At 37.7% G+C, this 27,873-nt stretch overlaps 2 protein-coding genes across 2 annotated transcripts in view; one reads left to right on the plus strand and one right to left on the minus strand.

Moving 5' to 3' along the window:
- The window catches only part of PI4KA (phosphatidylinositol 4-kinase, catalytic, alpha), a 61,392-nt gene that overhangs the window by 21,275 nt on the left and 12,244 nt on the right, over window positions 1-27,873 (plus strand). The window contains exons 19-41 of the mRNA XM_010581614.1: window positions 10,479-10,587; window positions 11,137-11,273; window positions 12,177-12,310; window positions 13,269-13,351; window positions 13,628-13,698; window positions 13,816-13,940; window positions 14,404-14,485; window positions 15,207-15,290; window positions 15,652-15,741; window positions 17,129-17,248; window positions 18,861-18,953; window positions 19,286-19,442; window positions 19,713-19,840; window positions 21,091-21,249; window positions 21,516-21,667; window positions 22,188-22,295; window positions 23,008-23,135; window positions 23,217-23,336; window positions 23,989-24,068; window positions 24,206-24,399; window positions 25,142-25,232; window positions 26,031-26,198; window positions 26,759-26,812. Coding sequence (XP_010579916.1) covers window positions 10,479-10,587; window positions 11,137-11,273; window positions 12,177-12,310; window positions 13,269-13,351; window positions 13,628-13,698; window positions 13,816-13,940; window positions 14,404-14,485; window positions 15,207-15,290; window positions 15,652-15,741; window positions 17,129-17,248; window positions 18,861-18,953; window positions 19,286-19,442; window positions 19,713-19,840; window positions 21,091-21,249; window positions 21,516-21,667; window positions 22,188-22,295; window positions 23,008-23,135; window positions 23,217-23,336; window positions 23,989-24,068; window positions 24,206-24,399; window positions 25,142-25,232; window positions 26,031-26,198; window positions 26,759-26,812 — 2,667 coding nt within the window. The remainder of the gene's footprint in view (window positions 1-10,478; window positions 10,588-11,136; window positions 11,274-12,176; window positions 12,311-13,268; window positions 13,352-13,627; window positions 13,699-13,815; window positions 13,941-14,403; window positions 14,486-15,206; window positions 15,291-15,651; window positions 15,742-17,128; window positions 17,249-18,860; window positions 18,954-19,285; window positions 19,443-19,712; window positions 19,841-21,090; window positions 21,250-21,515; window positions 21,668-22,187; window positions 22,296-23,007; window positions 23,136-23,216; window positions 23,337-23,988; window positions 24,069-24,205; window positions 24,400-25,141; window positions 25,233-26,030; window positions 26,199-26,758; window positions 26,813-27,873) is intronic.
- On the minus strand, window positions 753-9,028 carry SERPIND1 (serpin peptidase inhibitor, clade D (heparin cofactor), member 1). The gene is made up of 5 exons (XM_010581612.1): window positions 8,982-9,028; window positions 6,857-7,728; window positions 2,789-3,062; window positions 1,661-1,805; window positions 753-1,255 (listed from the first exon to the last, which is right to left on the minus strand). Exons 2-5 carry the CDS (start codon window positions 7,710-7,712, stop codon window positions 1,064-1,066), a joined length of 1,467 nt encoding a protein of 488 aa, XP_010579914.1. The 5' UTR covers window positions 7,713-7,728; window positions 8,982-9,028; the 3' UTR covers window positions 753-1,063.

Raw genomic sequence — 27,873 nt, forward strand, 5'->3', positions numbered from 1 at the left:
AAAATGTATGATGCAAAGGAAGGTATGCAAAGGTGAGTATGTTCATTGGCTTTAATAACTTGAATGTAAGATGCAACTCTGTTCCTTGTACTGGGTAGGTAGTAATATGCTACAGACTTCAGGTAAATTTTCACTTTTTTCAAACATGAAACAGGCTTTGTACAGCATTCATGTTAACAGAATTATTCAGAAAGTTTACAGTCTTAGTTTGACTTGAAAGGTTTTGTCCGCTGAATCAAGTATGGAGAGTGTATTTGAATTCTTACCAAATGTTGTGACTGCTATAAATCACACTTTTTTGTAGAGAGGATTAGGTGATACTGGGCCGGTAAAAAGAGCATTTTGCTAGCTGCTTTCACTATAAAAGGTATTCTAAGGATCTTTATATAATTTACCTGCTTGGCTAATTCTGATACTGCTTGTACTGGTGAAGATGAGAGAACTGTATTGAAACCATACCAGTTAGGTTGGGGAAAAGTAGTGGATCCATTAGTATTTCATTCTTCCAAGATATTTTTATCTCCTCTTATTTGGTACATGGGTCCATAAGGTTCATGGTGTGTAGGTCTGCTGAAAGTTAAATAATGCAAGCAGAAGAAAGAATGTAGACACTTAATCTTTTTCAAGTTAGATTATGTAAAATACCCAGGAGAGACTTGGGCTTCTAAGACTGATCAGGTATTCAGGATTTCCTTATGCCTGTTTATTATGAATAGGCATCCTAGCACAAATTTAGAGCTAAACTTCAAGAATCCAGATAGTCTAAATATTTTATTGGTTACATTTTATACACTGAAGTAGAACACATGTAAGTTACTTTGTGATTTATTTTTTTTAATACACTTGTATCGATACATGCCACTAACCATTTTAAATTGCAGTCAAATTATCTACTGCTATGAGTCCATTCATGTGAAACTACCTGTAGATAATGTATTTTCTTGTGATACCAGTGGCTTTTGTGTTAGCTACTATGACAATAAAAATTCCTGTACGATACTGGTATATTAATGTGTAATTATATAGCCCATGTGTAACAGCCTGTTGAAGGTCTTCCCTGCTTTTAAGACTTGGCTGGGTTGACAACTCTACCCATGAACAGGAGGCAACTGGTACGATGTTCATAGATCAGAAACAAAAAGGGGCGGTCGACAATAAAGCGAATCTGAGTAGAAAGAGGCATGAACCCAACGTTGGTTATTGCTCCAGCCTCTGTGCCTTCCTCATTCACAGTTATCGTGCCTTGATGATTGAACTGTTTAAACAAACAAAAAAAGGAAAACAAACAAAAAAGAAATTGAGGATCTTGTAAGTACTCAAATGATATGCTCGCAGCCTTCCCCCTCTCCATGTCCTGCACATGGCTCCCTTGTGACGCTCTTGCTGGTAACTCCTATGTGGCAGCAATCCTTTGGTTTTGGTTTGGGAATAAGCCTGTTCCTGACTGACCACAATGTTTTCAGTGCCTTTGACGTCTGATTAAACATGTTCCTCATTATATGAATAGTCAAGGACATGCAGAGAAACCCATATCCCTATGTCCTCTAAGAAAGATGAGAAAAAGTATTATTTTAACTTACTGTGAATTATTTTTACTGTGTTGCGATGTTTTCAGGTGATATAGTTTAATCAGAAAGGAAATGAAAAGAGGAGTAAATACCCTGTCAATGGTGACTTTCTCATCTGATATACCAGAGTAGTCGCCTTTTTCATTGAATAGTTCTTCTATTCCCATGGATCTCAGATAACCAATCAAGTTATAACTCTTCTCCAGCTTAAATTTAGGCAGAACCACTTCTCTTGTTCTAGTAAAAATAAAAACAAAAATGAGAAATCATTAAGGAGATACATATTTGCATGACTCCTTTGCTTTACATATCTGTTGTGGTTTGGGTTTTTTTGCTGTCTTCAGCAAGCAGGACACAGAAATATACAGGACTGTTTACTGTCCTTTTACTTTCAAAACTTGGGCATCATTACTTTTAAACTGTGTTTTAAAAAATTAATTCCCCTCCCAAAACTGTTAGTTTGTAATTTAATATTTCAGTTAACGATGATTTACATTATTTGTGTGTGTAAGATACGTAGCCTTGAGCAGTTCAGTACATGGTTGGATATGCTTGTAATAAAAGTTGAACTGTCAGATTTTCTGGAGTACTAAACTGGAGGTTTGTCATTTAATGTATACAATAGAAATAGGTTGGCTTCCTGAATAGCACATCAAATCAGTTCTTTTTATCTTTTTATCAAGTCTGAAGACAGATATCACCTTGTCTGTCATCTTGCACAAGAGAGGCTGTCTGATTTTTATTCTGTCCCGTAATGGTGATGTCCCTTGTTGATTACTGAATGTGTCCCTTTACACAACAGATATGTTGAAATGCATAGTGCTGAAATGAACGTAGGCTGCTTTCCATATGATTGACATTACTCTGCATAAATAGCCTGTTGTTATCATACTCCTGTTTTTCCTCCTCATTGTAAACTTTATCAGTAATAACTTTTTCTTTAAATCTACAACATTAACTACTTAATAGAAAGGATTCTTGGAACTCCCATTAGAATTTTCCACCTCAATCATCCTTGATTTCTTGACAGCATTTAAATTTTGAGATATCACTGGTCCTTATTTCTGATTCAGTAAATCCATCTTTTGGGGGTTTTTGTTTAGGTTTAATGTTTTTAATCAAAATATCATATGTTATCTTCTGTGCTCTTTACTTACCCTTGCCAATCTCATCAAGAAAATACATTAAGACTTTAGCAAGATGTACTTTTTGGCAGATACCTGTTTGTCATGCTCTTCTGCCATTTTTCCACCACGTGAGGTGTTATCTGCTTTTCTAGGGCTTTCATGCCAGAGAGTTTGTGTGGAAGTACAATCAGCATGCTGATGTTCCCCACGAACGGGAGCTGGATCGCACTGCAGTCTAGCTCAGGGTCTGCAGCAGCTAGGAAGTTCCCTTTAGTCTGCATCATAGGAACCTTTATTGTTTGCTTCTCATTCAGTCGGAAACTTCTCTTTGTGGTCATTTCCACTGGAAACTTATTCTCCCAAGTTCCTGTTAATACAATGCAGAAGACAGATAAACAAAAAAACCCAAGATCCTTGTTTAATAAAATATTCCCAGAATAACAGTTTACATTAAGTTTTAACTCACGTGAATTGGGAATTACTGTAGTAGATTGTTGATTTCAATTAAGCCTGAATAAGAAGACAAGTTTTAAAGTGACTTCAAAATTCCTGGCTTTCTTTCTAACTTAACATTTGTCTGATTTGAATGTTCTGAATTACAAAGGCAGGTAAACAAACTGGAAATTTGAAAGGGCTTGGTGTGTACTATTTTTTTCCACAAGGAGCCTAGAAATTACAAAGTTCAAACAGATGGAAAATATTTGACAGGGTTTGCACCTAGCGAAACAACTGACAGTTGTGTTTTTGGAGAGATCTGATACTTGAAACCAGACTGTTTCAAGCATCAGAAATGCCAAACTAAGTAATGACTGTTTTCATTTTGCATAAAAGATATTATGCTGAAGGTATTACCTTGACTTAGTCCATTCAAGCCATTTAACTTTCTGTCATAAGACATCCTGAAGAGTTTGGGTGTTGACTGCTTAATTTTATGACCCAGTTTGATGGGATTTCAGCACACCTATGTGAACCTGTCATCTGACAGGTTTATGCCCAAAGAATACAGCTCAACATATTTTGCAGCCCTGAAAGCTTTGCCATCAGGGTTTGAATCTTTCTAAGTGAAGATTGTTTGGGTACCCCAAATATTTATCGACTGTGTAAAAGAAGGTGCTTTTTTAAAGTGGTGTTCCTACTGATCTGTTGTCAGAACTGAGGCTCTTAACAAGCAGACAAAGCTAGGATTTTATAGTGGAAATAGGGTTACTGGTATTTCCTGTTAAAACTCTGGATTTTAGGTCACTGTTGGCAAGCAAGTAGCTGGGGAGCGTGGCTGTAACTGTGTGGAGACTACAAATTTAACCTTAATCGGTAACTTTTTTTGTAAAAGGTTGCAAGTGATGCTGAGATCCTTAATCTGACTTTGCCAAATTGACTGTGAAGTAAGAAAAAAAGCCTTAAGTCCAACTTTCATTCTAATAGTTTCTCAGTATGTTGGGCTGATGGGGAGCAGTTTGAGAAGTGATCAGACTGTGGTTAATATTCTGAAGACAATGGGATATAAAATGGATTATGCTATTCCCAAACAAATTGTCTCACTTCTCAGGAAAAACTAACATCTGTCTGTTCTTCAGGGAGCAGAATTCACAGGTATAGGACTCTAGCTAGCTAAAGACACAAAGCTGCGGTGGGTCAGGGGAGCTTCAGCAGCACTGTGATCACCTGAGGGAGACATTTATCAGCTCTTCCTAGTAAAAGAGAGGGGCTGGAGAACTTTTTTCTTGACTTCACTTTTGCAGATGTCTTTGTCTTGGAGTAAAATACTGTTCTCCAGCAGGAGGCATGTGGTCTTCTGGGGTCAGCTGAAAGCAGTTGCCACTTTGACTTTTGTGACTTCCTGGTTTGAATCTTCCCACCAAGATGTCTTTTAGATCCATCTGTGGTGGCAGAAGTTGTCTCCATGATTGACTTCTTTCTTGCATTCGTGACTAGAATCTCATAGGAGCCGTTTTGGATTTGTCAAAATTTGTCAGTTATCAAAAGCTGCCATGATCTACCATGGCTAAAATAACCAGCTCCTACTTGATAGGAAGCTCATAAATGACTGTTCAGACCTCTGCAGAATGGAGGGTAGATCTCAGTTGGAGGTAGACTGGACACCTATACCAGAGAAGACTTGCTTCTTACCAATGTGAAGAGTTTCCAATACTTTCTTGATAGTATTTAATATAAAAGGAGCTTGAGACTTCATGGTGTTTGGCAAGTATCCCATTACCCAGTATCACTTGTACTGAGCATTTCTGTGTAGCTGAGACTACTCATAGGTTTCTTAGCTCTGAGGGCTTAACAGAGCTTGTCTGCAATGGTACAGACAGTGTAAATATTGTAAATAGAAAGATGTGGACAAAAACTAGCATGTCCAGAAGGACTCATGGGGAAACTAGGAAAGCAGGAGCAGAACTTGCTTTTTAAATGTTCGGTTCCACTCAAAATGGAATTACCAGGAGACTGTCACTGTAAGATGAAAGAATGGAATACAGCAATATAGAATTGGTTTTTTTGGTTTTAAGTGTTAGAAATTACAGCCTTCAGCAGACAGCACCAAGGCAATTTGGCCTAACAGGACTCCATGGCGAGAAGAAAAAGCCAAAAGTCTTTTTGTTCGTGATGACTCAAGAGCTATTGCATTTTTGTTGGTGTTTTTGTTATTTTGAGGTAGCAAAAGTCTTTAATAATTTCAGAGTAAAACAAAAAGGTATTTTAAATTTGACCAAACTGTGAAAAAATTATGTATCTGTTTTACTTTGCATAATCCTTCTCTTAGGATGGTCTAATGGACAGTAAAGCCATGTATTTAATATATGATATGATATGATAATCAGAGATGTACTTAAGGACACAAGTAAGTCCCTTTGGGATCATATTTCAGAATAGGGGTTTATTTGGATCTTATGCTAATGACTGCTTCAGATCTTTTGAAGAGGCAAGTGGCATTATGCAAGGAAGGAACACCTTGCAAGTGAGTGGGAAAAGGTACATTTAATAAACTTATAGGAATGGTGTTCCCATAAGTTCCTATAATCAAATGCTGAGAAGGCAGGTATAAGAGAGCCCTTGAGCATTTGTTTCCTGGAAGCAGAGACATAGTTGGGAAAAAGAAATTCCTTTATAAGTTATGGAAAGGAGTACATTGTACTTACAAACACTGATATTCTTTTGTGCTAATTTGTCTTTCCTTACCAGTGTTTTAAGTCACCTTCATATGATTTTAATCTTAAACACTCAGTTACAGATTTCCTTTTTTTTTCCTTAGTCCCTCTTTCATTGGCACCTCCCACCTCTTGCTCATTTAATACCATTTTACAATTTTGTTGAAAAATTATCAAACTTTCAACCTGAGACAGATAACTAATGTTGAAAATCTCACCACAGGCTCTTAGTTTAAGTGTAAAGAAATTGAAAATAAGGATTTATAAATAAGTATTATTGTACAGTCTTTACTTCAAGCTTCTTTAACTGTTCAGCCTATAGTAATACATGTAGTAGCCCATATCAGCAGACAGTTCATACTGAATGAAGTATTGCAAGTGGTGAATGCATTTGTTTTTAGCTGTAGAAGAATACTGGTTTTCTTATTCTCTTCAGTCCCCTGTATAGGCTTGTTGACAAGAATCATGCTCTGATCATATAAAAAAAACCTGATCATATAAAAATATACATACTTTAAGCTGAAATAGTTTATAGTCATTCCTATGAATCCTGAATACTTCACAAATGTTAAGTGTTTTAACTGAAATCAACCTGTACCATTTCAATGAAGCCGATAACTTGAAGCAGGACTGAATGTGACTAATAACTTGCACATGAATTAATAACCTCACCATCTGAGACTCCTGCAAAGCTTATGCTTTCTGAGGCTATTCTGCATTCATATGTTGCTTTTTTAGTCTCACTTTTAGACTATAAGGTTTTGGATGTAAGAAGTATTTGCTGTATTTATACAATACCCACTAACTTCAGGGCATGACTTGAATGTCAGTGTGCTACAGAAACGTGAAAATGGGCTAATAATAGACATTCTTCTTAATGAGGGAGTTGATAGGCTTTTTTGAACTGTAAACTAGATTTAAGTTCAGTCTGGGATTTCTAACGAAGTATGCAAGTGAAGTGAATTGCGAACTGAGAAAATCCATTGCTAAGATTGAAATAACAGATTCTTACCTTTAAAGTAAAGACAGTTAAGAATCATCATTAGCGTTGTAGGGTTTACATTCACAAGAGCTTCCTTTATTAATCCTTTGGTCAGCTTCAAGATGCGTTCATTGGTTTTAGTTATGAAGTTGGGATCTGAAAAATCGGCTGGTTGGGCATCAGCAAAGTAGTATGTCTTCATATTGTTTCTGAAATCATTCAGAATAGAAAAGTCCTTCTGAATGTAAAGATCATTGACAGACCTCAGTGTATAACCAAAATTGCGCCTGAATAGCCGATGAGTGAGTTTGCGGAAGAGATTATGAACAGTCATGAGCTCATATTTGGTGCTGGCGTTAACGAAGTCTTGAAAGCCAAGAACAGATAATACTTCCTGCTGAGTTTGACCCTTTAGACCCAGAGAAATCATAGCCATTGCAGTGGAAATGCCAACAGGAGCCATGAGAATGTTATCTGAAGAGTTGGCTTTGTCTGCCACACTGCGGTAAAGGTTGAAGCCAAAGTTTGCATTGAGGATATTGAGGCGCTGGATTCTGGTTTTGCCTTGGAATAGTTCAAGAATATTTCCTTGCTGAATTTCAGAAATCATGTATGGGCCAGCATCAATAATATCACTGTAGTCATCTTCACCCAGTATCTTGTCGAGATCTAGATAGTCCTCTTCCTCCTCCTCTTCAGGAATCAAGTCATTAGTGATAGTGTTTTCTCTGTGGAACTCTGGTGGTAAGTTTGGCATATCATAGGTCTCATTTTCATGTGGCTGTGCGTCTTTAAGGCTTTCAAAATGCTCAGTGAAGTCCTTGACTCCACAAAATGTGGAGGTTATGATGAGAGCAAGGGCAAGCAAATGAAATAGGAACTTCATTCTGACAGGTCAAAACCTGGAAGACAACATAACACAGCTGAGAGAGCATAGGGTAATTGAATTTTAGTTATCTATTCCCTAATTTTAGGTCCACGCTGAATTCTGCCACAGCAGAAGGTCTATAGTTACCTTATTCAACAGCAGGTTTTTTTAGTGGAACAGAGCTTAATTAGATGGATATCTGTTTTACTGGTAATCAGTTTTGCTTACATAATGCCTCCAGCCTGCCAAAGAATTGATTGACCTCCTCCTCCCATGGAAGTTGTCATTATTGGCATGTTTCAGCAGTAACAGACACATTACCTAAAATATGCGGGGCTCCTTATTTATAAATCCGTAGCACTTAAAATGTGTACTAACTGTGTTACTAGCATATGCTAAAAATATGACATGAAGATAAGTTTGAAGATTTGAGCTTGGTAGGAGGAGGGACTAGGCATCCACTGAAGCAGCATACCAGAAGGCTGAGATGTACTGAAGAATTTGAAAAACAGACAATCTGTAGCTACAACAAAAAAATGGAGTTTTATGAGAGTGTTTTTGGAAGAGCAAAGCTGAAATTTGATGGAATAAGGGAGATCTAGGGATTTGGCAACAAACCTGGAGAAAGATGTGCATTTGTGCTAAATACCATTAGTGGGACTGCACTGTTAAAATAAAAATGTTACTATGATGTTGATTAGAATGTTTTTTTAAATTAGCAAGTAGTCCAAAGAGCTGTTCTGGAGAAGTAAAATATGTAGGTATACATACCTGTACATCTGTGAATAAAACCAGTGCTTGAAGGAAGATATTTTCAGACATGTTGTAGCAGGACTGAAGTAACTGAACTAACTGTTTAATTTTTGAAACTCTCCCCCTGAACTGAAATCCTAAAAGCATTAAAGGTGATTATCCCATACAGAAAATGAATTCTTTTGCAACAAGGAAGGATCCACAGAAGGTGCTTTTAAAATGGTTTTTATATTGTGACTTAACAACTTGAGTCACTTTTTCTTATTGTTTCTTCATAAATTCATGACTTTTTTTCCCCGCCCCCAGAAGTCAGGCCCTTAGGGCTGAGGTACTCTGTCCAGGAACCATTGATAAATGTTTTCTGCTTTTGGCATAGAAGAATTTGCTGTCTGTAGTTCCCAACTTTACATTCTCGTCTTCACCGATGTTCAATTATTGCTTAGCTGCACTTAAGCAAAACATTCCCCCACTCTGCAGTATATATGTCTTTGGTCAGATCAACCTAAAATAACAGAAGATGTAAATGAAGCTTACCTTTAAGCCACTGTACGGAAAGGATGTGTTGAATAGCTCAAGTAAGGGGAATGGCAGGGTTTAAATCTGAACTTTGACGCTAGTTTTTTGTGTATCTCCCAAAGTAAACATTCTCTAAACCAAACACTGCTAAACTTACTTCGTCAGCCAAAATCCCTCCCTTGCTTAGTGATCTCTGCTGAATTGTATGTTGTTTGTTGAACTACTTTTATGGCTTTGCAGGTACTTGTTCACTTTTGAGGAAGATCTTTGAGCAAAAATTGGCGTGTATGTAAAGTTTGAAAGTCAAGCATGCACATAAACTTGACTGTTAATGACTAGTAAAAGCCATGTTGCTGCTATTTTGTGCTGAAATGAGGGGGCATATTACTGCAAATATGATTGAGACTGCTGTGGTTGTGATGGTCATCCTTCTTCAGTCAGTGTTATATTGGTGCAAACATTTGCGTTGCACAAGCAACTTTTTACCATAGTGCCATTTACCAGCTTAAACGCAGATTAATTTTACTATAATAAAGGGATTTTTTCTTTCTTTTTTTTTTTAAAGGAACAATCTGCCTCATAATTTACAAATGTATCCAAAGTAAGCTTTATATAAGGTTTCACTGAAATACTGCTGGCTGTCTTACCTCAAGGGAATTATTGTACAGTTAGAGAAAACTTCTTCAAGCTAGGTTAGAATCTAGCATTTTCTTAATAAAGTTTACAATAATAGTACAGAGTCATATTGGTTAAAGCTCACAGTTTAATGAGCCATTTCTTTCACTTTTTAAACACTGCCTGTGCTTCTAACACTTTTTAAGATAACACATGATGAGCTTTGTTACATAAATTTATCTAAAATTGTGTTTCATGCTGGCTGGGAATATAAACTGTGCTCCTCTAGTGGTAGCAGCTGTTTGTGCAAAAAGTAGCAGAGAATTTTAATAAATGTGTTGAAAATAATGCTCTTTTACTTGCTTGTTTAGATAGTAAATTCTCCAGGACTGATGTCATTGTGTGCGTGGGTGCAAACAATGAAAGATCCCCAATTGGTGCCTCAATGTATTTCCACAAAGCCAATAAACAATAGCAACCAGAAGTATGTTTGACTAATATTTATTTGGTTTTGAGTTCCTTTGCACTGAAGCAAAGGGGCATGGCATTGTCTTCAACACAATTTAAAGGACCATGTGGTCTCTTCCTCTCTGCAGTTGATAGTATGCTAATATTACAGTAACCTCTGAAGAAAATACATATCAGCATGGTATTAATTCCTGTGTAAAACAAAGGAAATTCTTACTTCAGGCATCTCAAATGTTAGCATTTCAGATATTCTAACAAGATCTAATTTTCTTCAGTATAACAATAGTAATGTAATAGTAGTTTTTATAGGTGACAAAGGATATCACCTTCATAAATCATAGTAAAGAAGGTATGTGAATTGATTCCTTAGCATGGAATTAAGTTGTTGTAGCTGCCACCATTTTCTAATGTTAATTTTTATTTCTTTGGTAGCTCACTAGACGCTTGCCACCCATCAAGGAGGCCAAGCCGAGGTTGCAAAAGCTCTTCCGTGATTTCTGGTTGTATTCAGTGCTGATGGGATTTGCTGTGGAAGGATCAGGTAGTATAAATTCTGAGAGCGCAACATTGCTGCTCACATTTAAACTCTTGTTGAATCTAAGTGTAACTGAAAACTGTTCACTGTAGGCTGAAATAGAATTAGAGGCATAAAGACATTACAAAGCAAACAGCTTACATGTCAGTTCTCTGGTAGGATTTCTTTACATCTTTGCTCTGTTTTGCTGTGAGATTGAGGACAGTACAACTTGTTCTTGTACCTAGGTTTTCTTTTTCTAAGCTAATACAGCAGTTAGCCTTAGTTAGGTATGAGTTTTGATAGCTAAGTTCCCGAAATGGAAGATCAGACACATGGGGTACAACAATAATCAAGTAGAAACTTCTTACCCATTGAGAAATTTCACTTGGAATTACCTAAACGTGTTTACTATGTTTGGAACGTGGATCACCTGTGGTGAGTGTTTTTGTGCTTAAGTGCATGAAAAATTGGCCCTAGGAAGTATTACAAAGCTTGATAATGCTAGTTAACTTTGTGAATCCTAATACTGTTTTTCTCCCTCACCCCACCTTCCTCTTTATACTTGTGCTGCAGGTCTCTGGCCAGAAGAATGGTATGAAGGTGTGTGTGAAATTGCCACCAAGTCTCCCTTACTCACATTTCCTAGCAAAGAACCACTTCGATCTGTTCTTCAGTACAATTCTGCCATGAAGAATGATACTGTGACCTCTGTAAGAATTAATTTCTTCTATTATCACCTTCCATAATGTCTGTCAGTGTTAAATGATATAGTAACCATGGTTTATTGAAATAGCACAATACCCATTCAACCTGCCTCCTTTTAGTGAAAAATATGACAACAGTGTACATAAGTGACTTGCGTTTAGTTTTATTGAGTGTTATTACAAGTGTTCAGGGTGGTAGCTACACTATTTTGATTAGGTGTAGAAACCAAGTCTTCATGGAGATGGAAGCCTTTTAATAGTTTTTTTTTATCCATTTTGTATCAGACAGACAAAACTTGCAGTGTTTAAAAAAACAACACAACAAACTTTGGAAGGAAACAACACAGTCTTTCAAAGAAATGTTCAAAGACATGTTAAGTGAGCTTTTTCCCTTTTTATCTGCTGGCTTGGTAATGGGATACTTCTCTCTCCCTGGTGTTTGCAGGATAGATTTTACCTGAGGACTCTGTGGTAGCAGCGTGAAGTGGGTTGAAGAGTTGCAGCTTATGAAATGTCTTTGGCTCCCAAATAATACAGAAATCTGCATTGTGCCTAGATATTTAGTTCTGTGGCATCTGTGACAGCAAGACCCATGAAGTTTAAGAAGCTGGGCAAGGTTGATGTTGATCAAAATTACATGCATTTAGTGTAGGAACTGTATTTCTTCATTGGTATGACTGCATGGAAACTAGCAGTTATTTCAGCAGGGAGCTTGACTCCAGTATTTAATTCTGTATTTGAAGAATCGTGGCTTGCTGAGTCAGAGCAGGTTGGTCTTTAGTCTGCAGACAAAGACATCCTGGCATATTGTTTGCAAAGGTTAAAAAGTAATAGCCGAAAGCAAATGTTTTCAGAACACAAACTAACATAGTACTCCCACTTCAGATAACTTCATGTATTCATCTCTAGGCTGAATTAAATGAATTGCGGAGTACCATAATAAATCTCTTGGATCCTCCTCCAGAAGTGTCAGCGTTGATCAATAAGTTGGACTTTGCCATGTCTACCTATCTCCTTTCTGTTTACCGCCTAGAGTATATGAGGTATATATATACTTTTTTCACTGATGAATTAAAAAAAAAAAACCAGCGTATGTTCAAGTCAGAATTGCCAGACACTAAGATAAATGAGAATCAGTGTTTTGAGTCACATTAGTTCTCTTGAAGGTTTCAAGACTGGGAATTCGTCTGTGCAAAAATGCCTCTGGGGTAGATAAAAAGGATGGAATAATATAGTAGGGCCCCAAAAATGGGATCTTCTCTGTATAAGGACTAATAGAAGGTGGACAAAAGGGTTCTTTAAAAGAATGTCTTGCAAGCATAAAGTATCCTCTGCACAGTCTTGTGCTTGCACCTCTGAAGGACAGTGTAGACACATTACACTAATCTCATAGAATAGGCAAGTAGGAGCTGAGAAAGACTTTTTTTTTTTTTTTTCCCCCCTTTAAAAGTGTTTTTATTACTGCTATTCAAAGAAGTGTGTAGCTGAAAGCTGAGGTGGAGGTCTAGCAGTGAGGAAAGTAGGAAGAAACTTCTCAATCGCATTTTTACTTTGATAATAACTGACAACAAGGAGAATCATTTCCAGAAACATCTGGGCTGTATTTTAGAAACAATTTTTTTAATAAGTGATATTTCTATCATATGCAAATTCAACAAATGCAAAGCCTATAGAAATGCCAAAGATTGTACTGTGTTTATATGTTTGTGGTGATTGTGTAAGTGCATCATCATAAGGTTTCCCACTCCTGAGGTGTGAAAATTAGTGACAAACCAGCATTTTATGATCCAAGCCCTGTTAGTTCAATGTAGAAACAAATAGCAATATCACACTTACTAGAGACTTAAAATTCATGAAATGAACAATTACCATATGTGTGTGTTGTGTACTGTGACATTAAAGTACATGGATTTGTGTTGAGGATGTTTAAAAGAAAAAGGAAAAAAAACACTAAAACAAAACCCCAAAACAACCCAACCCACAAAACTCTTCTTTTCCTAGGGTGTTGCGTTCAACTGACCAAGATCGGTTCCAAGTCATGTTTTGCTATTTTGAGGATAAAGCAATTCAAAAAGACAAATCTGGTAAGATTACCTGTCTAGGTTATCTTGCAGCTTGAGATACTAGGAAGTTATCTCCAGGCATGCAAAACTAAAACAAATCAAGCAACTGTATAACAAAATTAATCATGTTCACTAGATTGCTGTTGCTTTATTCTTGCCAAGAATGCTGGTTTTGTTTTGAAACAGCTTGGTGCAGTGTTGGCTGAGTAAACATAAACACTTTTTAACTGTTAAACATAGTTTATAAAGCAAACATAATTCTGATAATCAAACCTGTCACTTCTCTCAATTCCTCAGGCATGATGCAGTGTGTGATAGCTGTTGCTGATAAGGTGTTTGAAGCTTTCCTGACAATGATGGCTGATAAAGTAGGTTACATGGAAACTAAAATTTTAAGTTTGTATAAATATTTTCATTTTGGTTTATAAAAGTGTGCCTGTCTTTTTCCTTAAGAGCTTCATTCTTCTCTTTGGTATGCTTTTTAGCCTAAAACTAAGGAGAACGAAGAAGAGCTGGAGAGACATGCTCAGTTCTTGCTGGTGAATTTTAACCACATTCACAAGAGGATCAGGAGAGTTGCAGACAAATACTTATCTGGTCTGGTAGATAAGTGAGTGTAGATTTCATTTTCTGTTCTCTTTTCACATTGCTTAGTCATTACTTATGCAATTGATGACAACAGTCAAGTGGATTTCTTGGCTGGTACTTCTGCTGAAGCATCTCCTTGAAAAATAACATTCAGTAGTTTTTTTTGACCTGGCCTCTGAAACCCCTGCTTAAAATGTCTGTGTCTGCTTATTATTCCCATGGATGGAGCAAACCAAAGTGGCCGTGAAATAAATGCAATCTCAATTCCTATGAAGTAGCTCTCCTTAGCTTGCTTTTGGAGAGCTTTTGACTCTGTATTGAGCGAGGCTGTTGTGAGCCATGGCAAGCTTTGTGACTTATGTTGAGTATGAGCTTACCTAGTGATGTATATAGCTAGCTCTTTGAGCAGCTCCATTTCTTGATAAAATAATTTCCTTCTTCGGCTATCCATGGTTATTATGTTTCTGAATCCTGTCTTGCTCTAGATTTCCTCACTTGCTGTGGAGTGGAACTGTGCTGAAGACTATGCTAGATATTCTGCAGACACTGTCACTGTCTCTTAGTGCAGTAAGTTCCTTTTTTTAGTGATGCTATTAGGGAAATAAAATGTCTATTTCCATGTTTCTTTAGTAGAACTGAATTTTTTGCTTTGTTTTGCATTTATGTGATGCTTATTTGAGTTCTTAATTTGTTTTTGCTATCATCACTAAGATTGATAAAAACCTTAAAATTAGTTCTGCAAAGTAAGGAGTGCATTTGCACCCCTGTTTCATAGGTAGCAAAACTAGTGCTAGAGATTTTTTTGTCAAATGTAGTTCAGAAAGTAAAATTTAGCATCAAGAGTAAAACACAGGATTACCCATTGTGGGTTGTAACTGTTAAACTGTCTCATTTGAAATAGAAGTTTGGTGGTGGTTTTTTTTTAGTTTGTGTTTTTTTTATGAATTATGGTTGTCAGATTATATTCTTTCCAGTCTGTGTATGTGTATCCCTATTCCTTGGATTTATTACATATTCGTATTTTTTTAAGGTGGAAATGCTTTATAGAGTTTTATTTTTGTACTTAATGTTGAGGAGAGGGCTTTGGATTTTTAAAATTATTTATACTGAAAACCAAACTGGAATAAAAAACATTTCTTAGAACTGTTCAGATTGACTTTGAGAGCAAGTATTAGCAAAAAGGTTTGGTAAATCAGACTTCTTGTTTGAGGAGACTGTTACCTGTAGTGTTCAAGTTAACTGATGATGAATTTTATCTTACTGAGAATTGATAATTGTTTTTGTTTAGGACATTCATAAGGACCAACCATACTATGACATTCCTGATGCTCCATATAGAATAACTGTCCCTGACACACATGAAGCCAGAGAGGTAGGTGGTCCTCCTTGATTTATCAAACAACAAAATAATGCCTGATTTTTTTATGCCAAGGAGATGAATTAGTGAGCTACACTGAATTGTCCTTTCTTAAAAATACTTCCCTAGGTAAGGTTTTTCTAATACAATATGAAATTTGGTATTTATGTTTTTCTGAATCGTACTATTTTTTTTTTACTCGAAGCATGACAGTTCTTTGCTTACCAAGGGTACATTTAATTGTTACAGAAAATCTTAACTATCGTGTTGCTGCAACCTGCCTTGCTCCCGATGTTACTTATTAGACTATTAAAAGCAGTGCCTTTTGTTAAATATCCTGTATTTTACTGATTGTATTGATGCTTTCTGATTCTAGAGTATAGTCAAGGATTTTGCTGCACGCTGTGGGATGATTCTGCAAGAAGCAATGAAATGGGCTCCCTCAGTTACAAAATCTCATCTACAGGTAATGAGCCTGCTTCTGTGAAAGAATTTGATCTTTGCACATCTTCAAAATGAGAATTAAATTACGTGGTGTTTTTTATTTTTTTTCAGACTATCCAAGCATCATTTTAAATTTTTCTGTTGCTCTAAGTTTTCCTTTACAGCATTGGCAGAGAATAATTAGAATTTTTGATCTGATGTGACTTTTGATGTAGTCTAAACCTGAGTATCTTGAAAATAACAGGTTTGTAAACAGTTGATCATCCTGGATTTACTTCAGAGGTCAGAATTTGGTGTAGTAGAATCATCTGCCTAGCAAAGTTTGTTTAATACTGGTGCATTAGCAGAAAATATCAGCTGGACCGAAATGTATGATTGGGATGTAAAACTTGTTTCTTGTTTCCCTCTTGGGAGGATGTCTTTTTCTGTCTTTATGTTTTGGGTTTTTTTTTAAATACAAAGGAACACTGCTAATATATGAGACCATTGTAAACTACAGACTTCAATTTGAGCGTGGGCGTAGTAAACGCTTACATGTGGCAGAGTTCAGTAGAAAGCAGTCACAAGACCACAAGCAAAGATTAAAAAAGACTATTTATGATGTACTAATAAAATACATACAATACCTTTTATGTAAACAAAAAGCATCGCTGTAGTAAAATGCAGGTCTCTGTTAATCCCTGGTGAGTAGTTGAAGAAACTGCATAGTCCAGGTTAGACTAGTATTCTGCCTAGAGGTGTCTAACTTAGTGCTGATAACAGAATTTCTGGGGAGGCTCAAGATCATACAATCATTTAGGTTGGAAAAGACCTTTAAGATCATCGAGTCCAACCATCAACCCAACACCACCGTGCCCACTAAACCATGTCCTGAAGTGCCACGTCTATGTGTTTTTTGAACACGTCCAGGGATGGTGACTCCACCACTTCTCTGGGCAGCCTGTTCCAATGCCTGGCAAAGATCTTGGACACTGCAACTCTACCTGAAGTTTATACTTCCTTCCCTAAAAAAAACTCAAGGGATTCTATCCTTACGTAAAAGGATAACTATATTCCCTTCTTCCATGGAGTCCAAAGCATTTCCTTCTGTAAGGTTCTCTTTGTGAAAAGTGATTCTTTTTAAAGAAGACATCAGCCTTCAAGTATCTATCTTGATCACTTTATCCTTTTACAAAATGGAACAAGTCTTACTCTTAGCATATTTAGGAGGACATTCAGAGTTTCTTATTGCCAGAGGAGCAATGCCTAAAAGGGAGTAGAGACAGTCTATTTATTATTAAGTATGTGTGTCAGTTTTCTGGTAGTCTGCAGTGATGCAACACTTGCTTATGAGCTGCCTTGTTTTGAAAAACACAGTAGTTTTCCAACAAATGCTTTTTGGTTTTGTTTGTTTGTTTGTTTGTTGTCAGGAGTACCTAAACAAACATCAGAACTGGGTATCAGGTTTGTCCCAGCACACAGGACTGGCTATGGCTACAGAAAGTGTTTTGCACTTCGCAGGCTACAACAGACAGAATACCACCCTGGGCGTGAGTATTGGGCACAATTCTTGTTTGTTTGTTTGTGCATGTGTATAGCTATCATGTTAATTTTATAACATTCAGTGTAGCCACATAATACAGATTTTCTAAATCGCCTTTGTCATAGCACTTGAACGTTACTCAGAAAGACACCTTATTTCTTTCCATCTCAAATCAAGGTATCTTCCAATCATGTTCTGTAAAATACTGAAAAGTAAGATGGTAACAAGCAAGAAAATAAAACTGTATCTAATGCTGTTTAAGAGATTTCTATAGATTATTTTGAATGATTTGAAAGTAATATCTTTGTGTAAGACTGAAATGAGCTGCTTTCTAGAATAGTAGTGTAGGTGAGTGTTGGGTGACACCCATTTGCTCTGAGTTTTATATAGGTTCACTCAAAACATGCTTTTGCATTGACCATTTCATGCAGTTATATATAGTTTTTTACAATTCATTTTTTCTCATTTGTTGTTATAATTTCTGATCTCCTGGAGAAACATCCAGTATAATCTGTTGTATCATCAGCCAGCTTTTTTTCTAGCAGCAGCTCTGAAACTGCCTCCAAACCCAGCTTTAGTAGGATTTCCTTTTGGTTCTCTGTTACAGTCATCCTTCTAGACAGTGCTAGTCACTAAACGTAATTACAATAAAGAACTCCCAGGACTCAGGAGCGTAGTCACATAGTTCCCAAAAGGGACAAGGTGAAAAATCTTGATATAGTAAAGACTATGCTGGAAGAAAGTAGAAACTTTACAACTGGAAAGGTAATAAGAGAAACAGCTTTGTCATTTTCTTAATAAGTTAACAGTATGTGTTTTTATTAGGGCCCTCCTGCATGTCAACCAAGTGACAAAAGCTCTTTCAGATTGCTAGCAGTTTGTTTTTCCTCCTGCTTTAGTCTATGGACTGGACATTGCTAATGCAAAGATGATAGTAGGCAAATTTTATATCCAAGATGTAATAAGAATAGTTCTCAAAAGTTTATCCATTGCTGAGTCAAGCTAGCCATTAGCAGTACTGAAGCAAAGCATTGCATGAGTGTTGAATTTTTGATGGTTTTGCTGGCCTTGTATTTTAGTATTAAATCCTCAATATAAAAAATTCATTTTACAGTATAAGGAATTTTTTTTTTGTTTGTTTTTGAGGAGAAGCCTCTGAGTGACAAATTCCTGAGTGCTTCTGCAAAGGGAAACCTGGATTACTAGTACAGTTCTTAAAGACAGGAGCAAAATACTCTCTCTGCATACTGTCAGTTCAACAAGCTGTTGCAGGGAGAGAGCAGAACCAAGATCACATCAACTCTTCTATCTTCTTCCTTACCTGTTCACGAAAAGGGAGCAGCAGTCCCAGAGATTCTACCCTTTTTATGCTTTTTTTGCTCTTTCAAAAAGTATATACAAATACATATATATTTCAAACTGTATACATGGAATTAATGCACACGTTCCTTATTTCATTTTTGTCAGTCTGGGTACTGTTATACCTAATAGTCATGATACTATTCTGTTTATTAGCATAAAGAAAACTAAACTTAAAACATCTGTGAATGTATAAATAGAAAAAAAGACAAGTGGTTGGATATGAGCAGTATAAACAGATAGATGTGGTCTGGTCATAGGCAACCCAGCTAACTGAAAGACCAACTTGTGTGAAGAAGGACTACTCCAACTTCATGGCTTCTCTTAACCTGCGCAACCGCTATGCAGGAGAGGTAAGTACAGGATTTCTTGTGAGTGTGGAGTGTCCACGAGCTCTGGCAAGGCTTTTCAGGGGATGACGTCCCTTCCAACCTAAACTATTGTATGGTTCTATGTTATTTTAAGCACCTTCAAGATAAAGGGTATAATTTTCCTACGTTATTAAACAGATCATTTACTGTAGGTCTTGCAGAACGTTCTTAGATTGTAGATAAAGCTAAAGATTTAGCTAAGCAGTAACAAAAGATGTCTCTGTTTGTGGAGTTCCTTAATCAGCACATGACCAATACCAAACTAGACTCCTACAAACACTGTTGTCTGTTGAAAAACCCCTTGTATTTTACAGGTTTCTGGAATGATTCAGTTCTCAAATGCTACAGGACGAACATCTGACCTGAATAAACTGATGGTTAAAGAGCTGAATGATGCTCTTGAATTGGGCCACACTGAATTCTACACCCAGGCTATGTTTAAGTTGACTGCACTGCTAATAAGCAGCAAAGGTATTGAAAAACAAATGGAGTTCTGCTTTCTGGCTGTGAATGCAAAGAGTAATAAACTACAGAAACTATCCATATACAAACCCAGCATGCATCAACTTGAAGCAAAACTGTGTTTTGAGTTTTTTCAATTAGGCTTATATTGGGGCCTTCTTAAACTAGAAGCTATTTATTAGGAATTGATTATTACATACTGTGCATGCCAATTTCATGCTGATGTGAAAAGCATTTATTTATTCTGTTGGAGAAATCTGAGTGAATGTTTGTTTTCAGACTGTGATCCCCAGCTCCTTCATCATCTGTGTTGGGGACCCTTGCGAATGTTCAATGAACATGGCATGGAAACAGCAATTGCTTGCTGGGAGTGGCTGCTTGCTGCCAAGAATGGAATTGAAGTGCCGGTAGGAAGCTATTTAACAACTCTTTCTCTGTCCCTGCAAGGGGGAAGAGAGAAAATCTTGAGGGATTCACAGCTATTGTGAATCTGTGTCAAGTAAGGATGTTAAACGCATTGTTAATCACTTTAGCCTGCCAGGTAGTCTCTGTTCATGTATTGTTGGAAGTCTGAGCACCCTCACAAAGTGAACTGTGGGAAGCAGATCTTTCTCAGCAGCAGGAATGATACAGTGAAGTAAATCTGTTAGGATCTCAGCTGTGTGATTTACTTTGCTGCTGAGATGCCTGAGCAGCTTATGAATCAGGTTCTGAACTACCACAATTTATAGAATAGTGTTTTAAAACAAATAGAAATCGATGTCCCTGTGCATCAGTCAGAGCCTCTGGTATCTGGCATTACACCCTGGCATAAAAAAAATAGGCTTGCAAGTGTCCTAATCCTGTAATAGGCTAGACCGGCTGTATTTTGTGAGGTGGGGATGAATCTAATAGTAATAAAGCAACTCAGTGTGGTGTCGTTACAGCCCCCACACAGCTGAGAAAGCTGCCTCTGGTAATTGCTCCTGTTGTTGAGCACTAAGTGTTTCACTTGCTGGAGATATCATCAGTCTAAATTTACGTAGATCAGTTTACATGCACATTTCAGTGTTTAACTTCTTAAGCATCAGCTCCATTTTTTTCCTTGCACTTCTGGGGAATTTCTTTGTATCTTGTTGAGGAGATTGGATAAGCGCCCTTGGTTGCTGGGCCTCCTTTCTACCAGAGGATGCTGCTACTTAGAGCAGGTTCAGCAAAAGAGAGTTATGTGCCATCTTTATGTTGTGTGCTTGCTTTGTCAGCTGAATGTGCTCATGGGCCAAACTGTGTCCTGCAGTACATGAGAACCTGGCATATGCCTGTCTCTGCTGTCCTGGTGTTGGAGGCAGTAACCGTCAGTAGAGCATGAGGATGGACGGCACCAGCTGATCTAACAGTTCAGTCTCCTCAGTAAAATACAGTGCTTGTCTGCTGTTGCCCTTAGTCTTTCTGTTACTAGCTGAACTTCTGGAGGAGTCTTTCTTCCCTTTGTAATTTAGGATGTCAAAGAAACATTTTATTTCAGGTGGGATGTGTAGACCTGTCTCTGCCTCTCCGTTAACGTTGCAGTGAATTTTAATTGATGTATTAGATTCTTGTGTGTGCTGTGGAGAAGCATTGTGCTTTCCATGTAAGAAGATGCTTTTGAAACAAGAAACACGTATCTTCCTTTTTGCAGTTCATGCGGGAAATGGCAGGAGCCTGGCAAATGACAGTGGAGCAGAAAGTTGGCCTGTTTTCTGCTGAGCAGAAAGAAGCAGATCCATTAGCAGCCTCAGAAGAGAGCCAGCCAAGGCCTTGTCCGCCAGAGGTGACTCCACATTACATCTGGATAGAGGTGTGTATTTCTTCTGAACATCCCACGTTATGGCGGTGTTGCAGTGATGCTGTGATTAAGCTACTCTGCACTATTTGTTCTCACAATTCAGGAAGGGAGTAGAGTCATGATGGTAGTCCTTCTGCCTCAAAGCCGGGAGACACGCTCTTTTAGGATGAGCATAATAATTGAAGGGGAGAAAGATGTTTGAAACAGAAAAGACTGGGGGGGGGGGTTGAGATAAAAAAAGGCAAAGGAAGTATGGCATGTCTTTCTCTCTTTCTCAGTTTTTGGTGCAGAGGTTTGAAATAGCCAAATACTGCAGTTCTGACCAAATAGAGATTTTCTCCAGCCTGCTCCAGCGGTCTCTTTCATTGAACATCGGAGGGGCGAAAGGCAGTTTGAATCGGCATGTGGCGGCAATTGGACCCCGATTTAAGTGAGTAGTTTTGGTTTTTTCCTTTGGTGGAAGAAATAAGGTTATAGAGGGGTGGGAGAAAAAAACCTAAACACTGAATGTATAGCTTGTCCTTGGCTTCAAGTGGTGAAAATTCCTCTAAAAGCCTGGAATGATGTAGAGTCTAAGCTCTGTTTTCAAAGTGGAAGTAGCTAACTTTAGCTTGAAAGTAATTTTTGGTGCTTCAGAAAACTTAATGGGATAATTTCATATAGTGAATTGCCAGCATCATGGATCCAGTCAATGTATCAGTTGGGGATAATTTTGCTCCACCAATTGTTTTCACTTTTGTGACTCGAAGGATTCAACTTTCTATGGTTCAGCAGTCACAGCTTTAGGACCAGACTAATGATAATGAGAAGAGTTTGCCAAGAGCTCCGAAACAGTCACTTTTCAATGAATTGAATGGAGTTACAGCTGTAGCTGTGGCTTGTATGGTGTTGCATTGGTCACCATTTTGGGAATGACAAAATTTTCATTCTCCAACTATTTTGCTTATTAGGTTACTGACTCTGGGGTTGTCTTTGCTGCATGCTGATGTGGTTCCAAATGCAACTATTCGAAACGTTTTGAGAGAAAAGATTTATTCAACTGCCTTTGATTATTTCAGGTACTTTTTTGTTTGCAACTACTCACTGAAAGTGTCTGTGTGATTTCCTGAACCTTCCATGATACTTCAAAGCAGCAGCTGTCTTTCTCTTCTAGTGATTTAACTTCTTCCTTTCCTTTTTCACCCATTTTAGCAGAAACTTTTCTTTTCCTTGTGCTTTTCTGTAGTTCATAAACCATCTCAAAGAGGTTTAGATGTAAGTTCTAGTTTTTATGTGTGGTTTATAAAGTAGTACCTTCAGGAATGTTTCTGTTCTTTCTTTCCTTATTTTGGAGTTTATTCAATGCTCAAAACTGTACCTAGATTTATAAAATATAAAGAATTGCTGTTACAGAGTTTGTGGCTGAAATATAGTTTCACTGTTTTGAAATTATACCCATACTGAATCTGATGATTTCAATGTTTGACATGGGCACAACAGGAAACAGTACAATTGATAGAAGTGCCTGAATGTGAGGAGGTCAGTCAGTCATAATATTAAATTTCAGATGAATCCAAGATGCTGACAGACTGCTGCTTAATTTTCAGTTATAATAGGAAGTTTGTACTCTTCAGTCAGGCAAAATAAAGCAATGAGGATAAAATGTAGTGATGTGTAGTCTCATCCTTGTAGATTCTGGTCAGAATAAGAAATATGACTTGATTAGATTTGTGGGGGTTTTGTTTTTTTCTAATACATTCAACTTCACATTATTTCTGTGATTTCTTTAAGCTGTCCCTCAAAGTTCCCTACACAAGGTGAAAAGAGACTTCGTGAGGATATTAGCATATTGATCAAGTTTTGGACAGCGATGTTCTCAGACAAGAAGTATCTTACAGCCAGCCAACTCGTGCCGCCTGGTGAGTTCCTTTATATGCCATTTCAAAAGCCTGTCATTTCTTTGATTGGATTCTATGTCAGACCTGTGCTTTCGTTGTTAGATAATCAAGACACCAGGAGCAACCTGGATATCAATGTTGGGTCTCGGCAACAGGCTACACAAGGATGGATAAATACTTACCCTTTATCCAGTGGCATGTCAACCATATCTAAAAAATCAGGTATCTTTTTGATTGTAACCAGCTCATTGCAGCCATCTTGACAGCATATTTTATATGCAGATATTGCTTAAAGTCAATTTTACCTTTAATATTGGGCTCTTGTTCTTCTGGCAGGGTGTTTAATTATCAGTACCAAACTTTGGAGAGGGGGCGGAAAAAGTCTCACTGGTAGCAAGCAGCAAAGTTTTGAAATTCCTTGGGTTTTTTGGTAGAATGTTCAGTTCCGTAGCACAGAAGAAATAAGTCTGGAGGTCAAGATTTATTGAAATCCTGTAAGGAAATTGCTTTGTTTGTGAAAACATGCCCCTAGTGCTTTTTGGGAGCAGCAGAGTGACATTAGATTGTCGGCTGTGTTTTTGTACAGTTGTAAATTATGTGCTCTTTCTTTTTAGTAGGCTGTCATGTTTCTAAAGTGAATGCAATACTGGCTAAATTGATATCCCTGTAGCCTGTTGTACTTCATATGTTCAGAGAACAACTGTACAATGAGTAGCTGCAATGCTGACTTTCTGAAGTCACTCTGATCTAAATTTACAAGTGTCCTATGGTTATTCAGTTCTTAAGTGTTAATGTTGCCAGATGTAGACAGTTTGAAAGCACCATTTAACATACTGAACAAAAGCCACTGAAAACATTTTGTCCTTTTCTGAAGGAATGTCTAAGAAGACTAACAGAGGTACGCAGCTACACAAGTACTACATGAAACGAAGAACATTACTGCTCTCATTGCTGGTGGGTCATCAGAAGAATGGGGAGACTGCATGAATTTCTAAGACCCTGTTGTTGTTGCAGGATGCATACACTAAAGTATGAAGTTGGGAGTGATTCTTCTTCCAGAAAGCCCATTATTTTTTTTCTGTTTCCCTCAGGCTACTGAGATTGAACGCTTAATCACATGGTACAACCCACTGTCTTCCCCTGAGCTAGAGTTGGATCAAACCGGAGAGAGCAGTGTAGCAAACTGGAGGTCTAAGTATATTAGTCTTAGTGAGAAGCAATGGAAGGATAATGTAAATCTGGCTTGGAGCATTTCTCCTCATCTTGCTGTACAGCTGCCCACCAGGTGAGATACTTCAAAAAAAAGAACTGATGTAATTCCTGCTGCCTTAGAAGTTGAGCAAGTACTTACACTGTAAGTACTGATGGCACTTGTTCCTGTTTACAGACCCCTTGCATACTTTCACAGCTGGTTGAGACCTTTGAAATGAAAAGAACTAGATTACTTAATAGACTCATTTGGATCAGGCTCTAGTGGAGTCCACCTTCCTTTCCTGCCACCCATTCTTCGCTAACACTTAGATATGTTTTGTTCAGAAAAAAACATGTTTGGGTTTTAATAGCATTTAACCCTTTAGCAGCCATAGCATTTAAACAGTGCTAAAAGTATCTTTGAATGAAGTGTTCTAGCTATATATTGGCTTGCACTTTAATAAGAATTACAGGAGAATTAGCGTAGTTGGCTCTGGAAGGGAGAGGAAATTCTTTCCCCCTTACAACAGTGATAGTTTTTGCCAAGTAGAGTTCTGCACACTGGTTTCTGTAGAATCCCAAACAGTATATTTCAGCCAAGAATCCGATAGTGGGCTAACATACTAGTGGTTTATACAAAAGCATTGGATGAGGACCAGTTGTTCCTGAATCCTCTTTTGACAGCATATTGGTCCCTCAGTGTGCATTATATCATGGTTGGACTATTTGTTTATTAAGCATATATTTTTCTGCCTTTTGCTGTCCTCGTCTTCACTTAAATAGAAAGGGCTGTCAAAATTTTCTGACAATGTTACTGAATTCCTGGTTATACTTAGATTTAAGAACACTGAAGCTATTGGAACAGAAGTGACCCGTCTGGTTCGGTTGGACCCAGGAGCTGTTAGTGATGTTCCTGAAGCAATAAAGGTACCTGTGAATATTTATACTGTTACAGGGCCCCAGTATGCCTGTTCATGCAGATATATTGGAAAATACAGTCTTTATTTAACACAGTGTATGTTCTAGTGCTAACCATAACTCTGTAGGAGAGAATGACAGAACAGCTGTGGAAATAGGGTGCTGAGGCAAGAATCACAGTCATGAGTAGGTGGCTAGTTAGCTAATGGTACATCTTGCTCTTGGGTATATTCTCGCCGTACACAAAATGTCTCAAAACTCATCACTTGCAGCACAGCTACCATTTCTGTTCCTTTTGCTTAATATGTAAAAAGACCACTGGTGACTGCTGCTGAAATTATTTCAAGCTTAACCCGTTCTGTGTGTCAAGAGGCCAAGCCTCTTAAAATGGAGGAGACTCAGGCTGATCTGCAGTGAAGCACTCTAGTCATGTGAGGGACAGTCTTGTCAGAGCTGCATTCTGTACATCACCTGTAAAATAGATGACAGGAAAACTGAACCTTCTTTGACTCAAAAGGGCTCATCCTTTCTTCTTTCTCCCTATGCTAGAACTCCTGTATTGTGCTTTTAGTAACTTGACTTCACTAACTTCATCTGGTGATCTGGGAGGTGAAGCGATTCCAATAGTTAGATTTCCATGGAAAAAAAATGCTTTAGATAAAATAGCTGTGGTTTTGTAAAATAAAATGTAGCATGTTTCACTTCCCCTGCTATAGGAAGCTAGATTATAGCATTATTATCTGATATGTGTTACACAGACATTATTGGGTGCTATAAACTCCTAATGTGTCTGACCTGCTTTTTCAGTACCTGGTTACCTGGCATACAATTGATGCTGATGCACCTGAGCTCAGCCACGTTCTGTGCTGGGCACCAACAGATCCACCAACTGGCCTTTCCTATTTTTCAAGCATGTATCCACCTCATCCTCTAACAGCTCAATATGGGGTTAAAGTCCTGCGATCTTTTCCTCCGGTAAGATGAGTTTCAAGAGAGCCTTAACTCCCCCAGTAAATTTATGGCCTTAGTCATAGTGGCCACAGGCTTTATTTTAGTACCGTGGAGAGACGTGTATGCTAAATGGGCACACCACATTGCAGAATGTGAATATATTGGGGTGAAAATTTAAAGTTGATTGTCCCACATAATACTGGCTCATGTACTTGCAACATTTTTGTCATAAATCACACTAAGCTGAATTCTTCAGGCTGCTCTTCTCAAATTGTTCCTTTCAAATCTTTTCTCAGTGGAAAGGTGTTTCTTCTAAAGCAGCAGAAGGCTGGATTTTTAACACTTGTCAGACTTGTATTAGGATTGTAAAATACATGATTATTAGTGATATTTCTGAAGGGAGTAAGTGGATAGAAAAATACTTTGATCTGAGGAGGTGGCATATATATAGTTTAAAATACAGAGGCAGTGGTATTTTGCTCATCACCTAACTAAAGAGAGCTTTTCTTTGTGCATGTGACCTGTCTCCCCTTCCAACTACTAAAACAATAACAATAAAAAACCTGCCGTCTTTTCTCTTTCAGGATGCCATTTTATTCTACATTCCACAGATTGTGCAGGCACTTCGGTATGACAAGGTGAGGATATGAAACAGCTACATATGAACAAAACAGATTTTTAAAGTAGCTTTTAGACTTAAAACTGCAAATCAGACAAAATTTAAGCTTAAACTAATGTTGCTTGTTATTGTCCTATATCTCCAATACATAGAAGAAAAATGATTGTCTCTAGAGGCTGGCTGGCTTTAGATTCACCTCTTTTATGAACAGGTAAACTTGTGAAACCAGAGGCTGTGTAGCTCATCTGTCAGGAAAGAGATTTTATTATGGGAAACCCCAGATGAGGACTCTGTCTGAATAAAGCTTTTGAAGGTCTGCATGAGACAAGAGTAATGAAATTAAATCACTATCCTTAATCATTTTGCTGTGGAGTTAATCAGAGAAGACATCTAGGGATGTCTTGTGCTTCATCATGTATGTGAAATCGCATTTTAGCTTCATCTTGCAGAAGCCGGAAGTAAAGCTTGACGACCAAGTTCAGAGTTCATTAATGTGAGGTCATTGTTACCTGCCCACAAGGTGTGTGAACTCTGGTCAGTGTATTATTTTCAGGTGAAGACATCCCCAGCCAGTAGTGTAGGTGACTGTATTTATTTATTCTTTGAGAACTTTGCATAGATTTAAGTATCCTCTGCCATGCAGAGCATGAACATCAGACATCTTGTCTGTTAATATCAGTCAAACGTAGAAATACCTACAGACTACAGAAGTAGCTGCAAGTAGAGGAAAGGGAATGCAGCTTCTGGAATGAGTAGGATTCCCTTGTACACTTCAACTTCTTTTGTAGGTTTGTTCTTACTTTCTAGAATTTCTGTGGAACTGTGACAGCATGTGCAGTTCTTGCTACCAAAATGTGCAGTCCATATGACACTGATTTCTGGTCTAGATTTCTGGTATTACAGGAGCATTTAGTGATGCCAAGCAAGACCAATGTCTCTATTACACTGTGCTTTGTACACATACTGGGAGATGCCGTAAGTTCAAAGAGATTTGAAATCCAAATAAAACAGATAGAAAATGGCACAGAATTGGGAAGAAGGTTGATTAGAATAATGGAATAGGTCAGTAATAAAGCTGAA

Source organism: Haliaeetus leucocephalus, unplaced genomic scaffold, assembly GCF_000737465.1.
Source record: "Haliaeetus leucocephalus isolate CR32 unplaced genomic scaffold, Haliaeetus_leucocephalus-4.0 Scaffold802, whole genome shotgun sequence".
In the NCBI taxonomy this organism is placed as follows: Eukaryota; Metazoa; Chordata; class Aves; order Accipitriformes; family Accipitridae; genus Haliaeetus; species Haliaeetus leucocephalus.